General features: G+C 37.9%; 1 protein-coding gene across 6 annotated transcripts in view; it reads left to right on the top strand.

Moving 5' to 3' along the window:
• The window catches only part of ZUP1 (zinc finger containing ubiquitin peptidase 1), a 29,460-nt gene continuing 18,264 nt past the window's right edge, over positions 1-11,196 (top strand). For 2 of the 6 annotated variants that reach the window (XM_010597066.3, XM_003404266.4), the window contains exons 1-3: positions 10-635; positions 2,432-3,007; positions 6,357-6,467. In XM_010597066.3, coding sequence (XP_010595368.2) covers positions 482-635; positions 2,432-3,007; positions 6,357-6,467 — 841 coding nt within the window. In that variant the 5' untranslated portion in view covers positions 10-481. The other 4 variants (XM_010596961.3, XM_023540817.2, XM_023540872.2 and 1 more) reach the window with 4 other exon arrangements.

Below are 11,196 nucleotides of genomic sequence, written 5' to 3'. Positions count from 1 at the left end.
GTGCATGCTGGGATTCCTTCCCTTCCGGGGGACCGAGGAAGAGCGATTTTGAATGTGATTCAGGAGAGTAGGTTTTCTGGATCCGTTGATGCTTTACTTGGTTAACTGTGAATCTCCGGGTATTGCGAAGTACTGGCCTCAGCTGTCAGGCCAGGAGGGGTACTAAATACTGTGCTTGCACTCCTCTCTCGGTGGGGGTGGAGGCGGGTAGCTGCGGGACCCGAAGAGTAAGGCAAGCGGAGCGCCCTGTGTTGGCGGTATTTCCCGGCCGGTAGGATCTGGTGGTCCCAGCCCTTTGATCCTGTTAGCTTCTGGGCTGGCTTCATGTTCCAGCTTAGGACTTGAAGCGGGACTTTAGGCAGATTCGGCCTTGCGGCATTCCCGCCCTTAAGACATTCCAGCCCTTTCGGCCTCCCAGTCTCGTACACCCTCCGGCACCTGCCATGGGCCTCTTTACATCTCTCACCCACTTTTGACGCAGATGTTTGGGAGTCCAAGTGTTTTCTTCACTGTCTGGCCGTGTCGCAACCAGCAGAAGAGAAGAAAGCCTCTGGGTGTGACGTTCTTTCTACTAGAGGCTTGGAAGAACTTCCTTCTAAAATCATACTTTCGCTTCTCTGAAGAGAGTAAAAAAAGTAAGGACAATGTAGGGAGGTCTCATAAAGCTGCATTTACTTAATTGAAGAGACTAATTTTTTTTCGGTGTTTTTTGTTTCTTTGTTTAATCTTACCTGAACGATGAACGATGATGTTTAGTGGAAAGATAGTGGCGGTGGTTGCTTATTAAAAATTGTTCTTAGCTAAATGACTTTATGTTGGTAGCCAGTACTTTCTTAATCCATAAAATCTAAAAGTGCTTGCTGATCTAGTATAACTCATTTTACAGACCCTACTTCAAAGAGGTGAGATTTTTTTTCTAAAATTACTAAATCTGAGATTATGACTCAAATCAGCATGCTCTACCATGCTACTTTTATTCTTTAGGTTGAGCATACAGGCTCTGGAGCCTGACTGGGTTAACATTTTGGCTTCCATGATTTCTAGCTGTGGTGACCTCTCTGAGCCAGGGTTTTGTCACGTGTGGAATGATGTTGTTAGTTGCCTTGGAATCAGCTCCTACCTGTGTTAACAGAAGGAAACGTTGCCCAGTCCTGCACCATCCTCATGATCTTTGATATGTTTGAGCCTATTGTTGTGGTTCTTATGTCAGTCCATGCCATTGAGGGTTTTCCCCTAGTTTTAGCTGACCCTCTAGTTTACCAAACATGATGTCCTTTTGTAGGGATTGGTCAAGCTCTTTAAGTGTTGTTAGGTGTCAACCAGTTGGTTCTGACTCATAGCGACTGTATGTACAACAGAACGAAACACAGTCCGGCCCTGCACCATCCTAATAATCGTTGGCTATGTTTGAGCTCGTTGTCGCAGCTGCAGTGTCAGTCCATCTTGTTAAGGGTCTTCCTCTTTTCCGATGACCTTACCAAGCATGATGTCCTTCTCCAGGGACTGATCCTTCCCGATAACATGTCCAAAGTACGTGAGACAAGTCTCACCATCCTTGCTTCTAAAGAGCATTCTGGCTGTACTTCCTCCAAGACAGACTTGTTCAAGGTGTAACCCATACTGAAGGGTATAGTCTTTGATCTTCATCAGTAAGGGCTTCAAGTCCTCCTCACTTTTAGCAAGTAGGGTCGTGTCATTTGATTATCTTGGGTTTTTAATGAGTCTTCCTCAAATCTTTATGCCCCATTCTTCATATAGTCCAGCTTCTCAGATTATTTTTAAGATATGTTTACTTATATTCTCTATTATCAACTGTAAGTGTCTGTATTTAGATATATCAATTGATAAATAAGTTTCTTTTCTATGTTTTCTCTAACCTGACTTATGTGGGCAGTTTTTTAAATGTTGTTTTTCTCTACTTTAGGCCAGCACGCTTTTTGAAATATTTTATTGTAGATTATTTATTTCAGTTTGCATTACTATTACCTTTGTTTTATTGAAACAGTAAACTTAAAATACAGCAGTGAAATTTTGGTTGAGACTTGTAGATAAGTTATATATTTGACAAATACCGAGTATATAGAAAATTAAAACCAAAAACCAAACTCAGTACCATTGAGTCAATTCTGACTCAGTGACCCTGTAGGACAGAGTATAACTGCCCCATAGCATTTCCAAGGCTGTAAATCTTTAAGGAAGCAGACTCCCACATCTTTCTTCTGCTGAGTGGCTGGTGGGTTCAAACTACCGACCTTCCGGTCAGCAGCCAAGCACTTAACCATTGTACCGCCAGGGTTCCTTATATGGAAAATTACTTCATCAAAATAATCCAATGTTAAACACTAAGAATCATTGTCCCAAATTATAAGATGTATCTTATTTTTTTCAACTCATACTTTTAAACTTAGAATAATACTGTGTTCTTTTACAGCTACCCGTGGTACCATGTTTTCCTGTGATATTTGTGGTGAAACAGTAGCCTCAGAACCAGACATGAAGACTCACCTTCTAATTGTCCATATGGAAAATCAAGTTATCTGCCCATTTTGCAAATTGTCAGGTGTGAATTATGATGAAATGTGTTTTCATATTGAAAGTGCTCATTTTGAGCAGAATGAACTGGAAAGAAACCTTGAGAGGATCAATACAGTGCAGTATGAAACTTCAGATAACAAAAAGGACAGTACTCCACAGCGTAGAACAGAAGTTAATTCAAGTCTTCATTCAGCTTGTGCATCTAATCATCCAAAAAGTTCAGCTCAAAGCCTGCCTAAAGATAGTACTTTGAAACACAAAGCCTTTTATTCAGAGAACTTAACTGAATCTAGAAAATTCCTGAAAAGTAGGGAAAAACAATTTGACCTAGCCGAAATAAAAGGATCAATTTATGAAACAATGTATAGTCCTCCTGAATGTCCATTCTGTGGGAAAATAGAAGTTTGTAGTCAAGATATGGAAACTCATGTGAAAACGAAGCATGCCAATCTTTTAGACACTCCTTTAGAAGGTAAAGTATTTTATATTATAAATAATGGTAGTCTCAGTTTAATAGTTGGTATTGTAAAAGTTGGTTTGTAAATCAGATTACTACAAATGTTTTAAAATTTAGTCTACGTGTATAAAATTGTTCATCTGCCATTATTGTGATATAAAAATTGAGTAATTGAAAAAATTTTTGTTGCAGTAAAATGTTTCAGCTACGTTGAGAGTAGGTTTGGAATCTTTCTATGGAGAAATATACCCAAGAATCCAGTTTCCAGGGGCGTGCTCTTTCATTTACCACAAACCTGTTAGTACCTGAACAGCCCCTACTCTGGCTTTTTGTTATTGATTTCTAGTTTGATTCCATTATGATCAGAAAACACGTTGTGTATGATTTCATTTCTTTTAAATTTGTTGAGATTTATTTTATGGCAGAAGATACGATCTATCTTGATACATGTTCTATGGACACTTTAGAAAAAAGTGTATTCTGTTGTTGGATAGTGTTCTATATGAGGTCGTGTTTGATTGTGTTGTTCAGATCTTCTATATCTTTGCTGATTTCTTCTCTAGTAGTTCTGTCAGTTTCTGAGAGGGGGTTGTTGGATCCCCAGTTATAATTATGGATTTGTCTATTTCTCCATTTCAGTTTTGCCTGTTTTGCTTCATGTGTTTTGAGGCTGTATTGTTGAGTGTAGTCCCTGGATGCTACAAATGTGCTCTGCTTCTGAAAAAAGGTTGGAAGTTCTAGTCTACTCAGAGGTGCCTCAGAAATAAGGTCTTGTGATCTACTTCTGAAAAACCAGCCTTTGAAAACCCTATGGAACACAGTTCTGCTCTGACGCGTGGGGTTGCCATGAGTTGGAGTTGACTTGATGGCAACTGTTTTTTTTTTTTTTTTTAATTGTTGGGTGTGTGCACATTTATATTAATATAACCACTCCTACTTATAAAAATTTATGTTTGCATGGTGTATCTTTTTCCATCTTTTTACTTTCAACCCACCTATGTTGTTGAATTTGAAGTGAGTTTCTTGTAACTGGGTCATGGTATTTTTTAACCCACTCTGCCAATCTCCGTTTTATGATTGGTATGTATACACCATTTGCATTTAGGTAATTATCGATACGTTAGCTTTTAAGCCTACCATTTTATCATTTGTTTTCTTTGGTTTCCTTTGGTTGTCATTCCTCTGTTCGCCCCTGCCGCCCTTGCCTTTCCTTGCCTGCTAGAACATTTTTTAGGATTCCATCTCAATTTATGCTTCTGAGTATATCTCTTTGTATAGTTTTATAGTGGTTGCTTTGTGTGTGTAGTTTTATGTGTGTGCGTGTATGACTTATCACAATCTACTGGTATCAACATTTTACCATTTTGAATGAATAGTGAAAACCTCACTTTCATTTACCTTCTCCATTTTTAAATACCATTGTCTTGAGTACCAGATGGTGTTAAAATTTTTGTTTCGATCAAATATGATTTATAAAACTTGATGTGGAAAAAGTCTGTTTTACGTACCCATATTTTTGTTCTTCCTTTTGTTCCGTCATCCTTGCTAATGCTCCAAAATTCTTCCTTTTGTTTCATTTTTGTTTAAAGACCTTCTTTAGTCAATCTTCAATGGGAGGTCAGACAGTAACAGATCCTTCTAGTTGTTCTTTGTCTGCAAGTGAATAGTTTCACCGGATACAGAATAAGCAGTTGACAGTTATTTTCTTTCAACATTTGAAAAATTTTGTTCCGGTTCCTTCTGGCCTCCAGGGTTTCAGATGAGAAATCCCCTGACATTTGAATTGGTGTTCCCCATATTTTTTTTTTTTTTTTTATATATAATACTTGTTTCTCTCTGGCTACTTTCAAAAACTTTTTTGTTTTGTTTTTAGTTTTCAGAAGTTTAATTAAGAATATTTCTTGGGTTTATCCTATTTGGGGCTCGCTCATCTTCTTCGAGGTCTACAGTTTTGTGTCTTTCATCAGATTTTGGAAGGTTCAGCCGTTATTTCTTCAGATACTCTTTCAGCCCTGCTGTGTTTCTCCTCTTTTTTTTCTGGGATTCTGATGACGGGAATGGTCGGTGCTTGCGGCTCTGTTCAAAAAAATTTTTTTCAATCAGTTAAAAAAGAAGTTGATTTTCTCTCTTTTGTTCAAATTGGGTGAATTCTTTTATTTGCCCTTTGTCATCTATCCAGTGAGATTTAAAAAAAAATTTTATTGTGTTTTTTTATTTCTATAATTTTAATTTCATTGTTTTTTATAACTTCTTTTTTTATTTTTTGCTTAGATTCTCTATTTTTTTTTTCATTTGTTTCAGGAGAATTTGTAATTGATTGTTCATGCATTTTTTATGTTGGCTGCTTTAAAATCCTTGTCAGATAATTCTCATGTATGCTTCATCCTAGTATTGACATCAGTTAATTGTCTTTTCTCCTTCAAGTTATAATTCTCTTGGCTTTTCATATGGTGGGTGATTTTTTACTGTGTCCTGGTTATTTTACCTATTATATTAGGAGACTGTGGGTCCTATTTAAATCTTTTATTTTAGGAGGCAGTCATCCTATTTAGATTTAGCATGCAGGTCCTGGCCTACGTTGTGTGCTGTAGTTACTATGACAATTTTCAGATCCACAAAAACAAAGAGGCATTTTGACAGTGACTAGGTTCCTCCTCCTGGTTCCTCTTACCCCGGTATCTCCCAGTGGGAAAGGAGATTTTCAGCCCCGTGGAGGCTTTCTTGTATAGGCACTTGTTATAGCTGTTCATTTTCCACTTCCAAGCCAAGCCTTACATGTGTGGATTATTCAGTGCTTTTGCTCTGTGTATATGCACAATTCTGGGTCCCTCTTTGGTGCTCAATATAGGGAAGGTCTTGGTCTTAAGAGATACTGCTGCATCTGTCCTGGGCAAGCTGCAATTTTCTGTCTGCAGTGTTGGTTGATGCAGCTTTTAGATCTCCTGTTCTTAGATGAAGAGTATGATCCCCATTCCCAGCTTATGCTGGATGCTTGAGTTCAGTACCTTACAGTCAGTTTGGTGGGTGATGAGACTTTAGCCCCCAAAACCCATAGCTGGACTGGCCCCTACTTATCACTTTGATTTACCTTTGTACTTTTTTCTTTTGTTCTTGATTACACATCTGATGTTTACTGTTAATATTTCCTTTTATTTATAAGTGTTGGAGTAGTAAGAGAGGTTTATGTTTATGTTCAGTTTCCTATCTTGACCCTAAAAGTAGAAAAAAGCTTTTAAATCCAATTATAAAGAGCTTTTACTTGCATAATGAAGTTAGTGGGTAGTAGACAGTCTTTGACATGGGAGACAGGGTGAAAAATCTAAGATTCAAAAATAAAGCCAGCTGATTTATGTCTCTAATACAGACTGTGATCAACCACTCTATGACTGTCCTATGTGTGGGCTCGTCTGTACAAATTACCATATTCTCCAGGAACATGTTAACTTGCATTTGGAAGAAAGCAGCTTTGGACGAGGTATGTTTATATGTTTAAAGATTAGAATGTCATGATTTAATATCCATGTCCTAGGACACATATATAACTTTTAGATTAGTGATGTAGAAGAAAAAATCATACAGATTAAAAACCTATGTCCCTTTAAATAATTCTTATCTAGCTGCACCTTTTTTTTTAATTTTGTTGTTGTTGTCGTTGAGAATATACACAGCAAAACAACCGTTTCCACGTGTACAGTTCAGTGACATTGATTACAGTTTTTGAGTTGTACCGCCATTCTCACCCTCCTTTTCTGAGTTGTTCCTCCCCCATTAACATAAAGTCACTTCCCCCTAAGGTTCCTATCTCATCTTTCCAGTTGTTGTTGTCACTTTGATCCCATATAGATAATCCTTCAAAGAATATAATGCTCAAGGTAGACACTTTTAGTAGTTAAGCTAAGCTATTGTTTGGTTTTAAGAAGACTTCAGGAGATACTTTTGGATTAGGATTTAAGGGTTATCTCAGGGCAGTAGTTTCAGGGGTTTCTCCAGCCTCTATAGCCTCAGAAAGTCTGGAGTCCATGAGAATTTGAAATTCTGTTCTACATTTTCTCCCTTTTGATCAGGATTCTTCTATAGAATCTTTGATCAAAATGTTCAGTAATGGTAGCTGGACAGCATCCAGTTCTTCTAGGCTCATGACAAAGGAGGCAGTTATTCATGAAGGCATTTAGCCACACATTCCATATCCTCCTCCTATTCCTGACTTTCCTTCTTCCTGTCTTGATTCAGACAAATAGAGATCAATTGTCTTGCCTTGGATTGTTACTTGCATAGCTTCAACTTTTTCTTAGAAGTTGTTTCATAGAAAAATTGTGAAGGATGAACCACTGTGACCTGAACTAGGGCTATGCATTCAGGGTTTTTCTCCAGAACACCAGTATCTAGAGGGTACAGATTTTTAATACAATGATTTTTAAATAATATACAATTAAAAAAAAATCTTTTTTATTTACAAGTTGAGATCACACCCTCAGCAGCTAGCAGAAATTAGCATCTAGCCAGCAATAATTGGTATTGAAATAGGATGCTGCCATATGACACATATCATTTTTTTGAAAGTGTAAACTATATGATTTAAAAGTATTTCAGGTGCATTTCCAGCTGCTTGCCTCAGGTTCTTAAACTACCACTTGTTAGTTTTATAGTGACTTTATGAAGTTTTTCTTTGTATTCTATCTTTTTCGTGCTGTTGTTAGGTACTGTCAAGTTGGTTCCGACTCTTAGTGATCTTACATAAAAATAATGAAATGCTGCCCTGTCCTGTGCCATCTTCACAGTCGTTGCTAGGTTTGAGCTCTTATTGCAGCCACCGTGTCGATCCATTTCATTGGTGGTCTTTCTCTTTTTTGCTGACCCTCTACTATGCCAAGCATGATGTCCTCCAGGGACTCATAATATGTCCAAAGTACGTGAGACAAAGTCTAGCCATTCTTGCATCTAAAGAGCATTCTGGCTGTACTTCATCCAATACAGATTTGATCATTCTTCTGACAGACCATGCATGGTATGTATATTCAGTATTCTTTGTCAATGCAGTGATTCAAAGGCATCAATTCTTCAGTCTTCCTTACTCATTGTCCAGCTCTCATGTGCATATGAGGTGTCCAAAACCACCGTGGCTTGAGATAGGGCACCTTCGTCCTTAAAGTGACATCTTCGCTTTTTAGCACTTTGAAGAGGTCTTTTGCAGCAGATTTGCCCAATGCAATGCATTGTCTGATTTCTCAACTCCTGGTTCCGTGGGCGTTGATTATGGATCCAAGTAAAATGAAATTCTGGACAACTTCAGTATTTTCTCAGTTTGTCATTATGTTGCTTATTGGTCCCGTTGTGAAGATTTTTGTTTTCTTAGTGTTGAAGTGTAACCCATACTGAAGGCTGTAGTCTTTGATCTTCATCAGTAAGTGCTTCAAGTTCTCTTCACTTTCAGAAAGCAAGGTTGTGCATTTGCATATCACACGTTGTTAAATGAGTCTTCTACCAATCCTGATGCCACGTTCTTCATGATACAGCCCAGCTTCTTGGATTATTTACTCAGCATACAGATTGAGTGTGGGGAAAGGATACAACCCTGACACATACTTTTCCTGATTTTCAACCACTCAGTATCCCCTTATTCTGTTCAAACAGCTGCTTCTTGGCCTATGTACAAATTCTGCATGAGCACAATGAAGTGTTCTGGAATTCCCACTCATTCAAGAATTTCCACATTCTGTTGAATCCTCTTTCTTTGGAATAGGCATAAATATGGATCTCTTCCAATAGTTTGGCCAGGTAGCTGTCTTCCAAATTTCTTGGCATAGATGAGTGAGCACTTCCAGCATTGTATCTGTTTGTTGAAACATTTCAATAGTGTTCCTTCAATTCCTGTACCCTTGTTTTTCACCAGCGCCTTCGGTGTAGCTTGGACTGCTTCCTTCAGTACCATCTGTTCTTGATCATATGCTACCTCCTGAAATGGTTGAACGTTGACCATTTTTTTTGGTACAGTTACTGTATATTCCTTTCATCTTCTTTTGATGCTTCCTGCATTGTTCTATATTTTGCCTATAGAACCCTTCACTACTGCAACTTGAGGCTTGAAATTTTTCTTCAGTTTTTTCAGCTTGGGAAGTGCAGAGCGTATTCTTTTCTTTTGGTTTTCTAACTCTAGGTCTTTGCACATTTCATTATAATACTTTATTTTGTCTTCTGGAGCCACCCTTGAAATCTGTTCAGCTCTTTTACTTCATTATTTCTTCCATACACTTTAGCTACTGTACATTCAAGATCAAATTTCAGAATCTCTTCTGACATCCATTGTGGTCTTTTCTTTCTTTCCTGTCTTTTTAATTAATTTTTGCTTTTTTCATGTACAGTGTCCTTGATGTCTTCCCACAACCTGTCTGGTCTTTTGTCTTCAGTGTTTAATGTGTCCAATCTATCCTTTAGGAGTTCTCAAAATTTCAGGTGGAGGTACTGAAGGTTGTCCTTTGGCTCTTGTAGACTTATTTTAATATTCTTCAGCTTCAACTTGAACTTGCTATGAGCAATTGATAGTCTTTTCTGCAGTCAGCTCCTTGCCTTGTTCTGACAAATGATATTGAGTTTCTGTCTTGTCTCTTTCCACAGATGTAGTTGATTCGATCCCTGTGTTTTCCATCTGTTGAGCTCGACATGTATAGTTGCCATTTATGTTGTTGAAAAAAGGTATTTGCAGTGAATAAGTTATTGGTCTTGCAAAATTGTATCATGTGATCTCCAGCATCCTTTCTATCATCAAGGCTATATTTTCTAACTACTGATCTTTCTTGTTTCCAACTTTCACATTCCAATCATGTGTAATTATCAATGCATCTTGATTACATATTTGATCAATTTCAGATTGCAGAAGTTGATAAAAATCTTCAATTTCTTTGGCATTAGTAGTTGGTTTATAATTTGAATAATGGTTGTATTAACTGGTATTCTTTGTGGGTGTATGGATATTATCCTGTAACTCAGAGTTGTACTTCAGGATAGATCTTGAAATTTTTTTTTAATGATGAATATGATGCCATTCCTCTTCAATTTGTCATTCCCGGCATAGTAGACCATAAGATTGTCTGATTCAGAATGGCCAGTACAGTCCATTTCAGCTTACTCATGCCTAGGATATCTATCTCCAAGCATTCCATTTCATTTTTGACAACTTCCAATTTTACTGGATTCACATGTCGTACATTCCATGTTCTGTTTGTTAATGGACGGTTGTAGCTGTGTCTTCTTATTTTTAGTCATGCCACATCAACAAATAAAGCTTTTGAAATCTTTACTCCATTTGAGGAGGCAAGTGTTTCCCAGTTATATTTTGAGTGCCTTCAAACTTGAGGGGCTCACCTTCAAGCATTATGTCATACAGTATTCCATTGCTATTCATAAGGTTTTTCCAGGCCAGTTTTTTCGGAATTAGACTGCCAGGTTCTTCGTAGCCTGTCTTAGCCCAAAAGCTCCCCTGAAACCTGTCTACCATTTGTGTCGCTGCTGGTACTTGAAATACCAGTGGCTTAGCTTCCGGCATCACAGCAACTTGCAAGTGACCACGGTCCAACAAACTATCAGACAAGTGGTGAATCTTTTTAATAGTGCCATTAAATAAGGACTCATTAAGGTCACTTAAAAGTAGAAAGATCATGTATAAATTTCTTAATCCCTCTGAAGCAAAATGTAGACTCTAAAAGAAACTGATTGCTTTCTACGTGGTTTCATTTTCCTAAGGAACATAGCTATCTCCTGTTGATGCAGGGCTCTTTAGTGTCCAATATCAATGATCCTATTACCAGTTTCGGAAACCCTGGTGGTGTAATGGTTAAGAGCTACAGCTGCTAACCAGAAGGTCGACAGTTAGAATGCACCAGGTGCTCCTTGGAAACTCTGTGGGGGCAGTTCTACTCATCCCATAGGGTCACTACGAGTCAGAATCAACTTGATAGTAATGGGTTTGGTTTGGTTTATTCCAGTGTCAATGATCTTCATGTACACTGTTACCTGCTTACTCACCCTAACCCCACAATGAGAATTCCTGGAGCAAAGATAGAGCAGTCCTCTATTCTGGTAGTTCCCTACTAACTACTACTCCACCTAATGTGACATCTTTCTTTGGACAAGATAACTAGAGAAGACTATGGGAGAATAAACCTTTCGAAGTTGAATGTCTGATAGTTCTTACTCTTGTTTACAATAGA

This window comes from Loxodonta africana, chromosome 1 (genome assembly GCF_030014295.1).
Source record: "Loxodonta africana isolate mLoxAfr1 chromosome 1, mLoxAfr1.hap2, whole genome shotgun sequence".
In the NCBI taxonomy this organism is placed as follows: Eukaryota; Metazoa; Chordata; class Mammalia; order Proboscidea; family Elephantidae; genus Loxodonta; species Loxodonta africana.
Note: the sequence above shows the minus strand (reverse complement) of the source record. Positions and strands in the feature narration are given on the sequence as shown.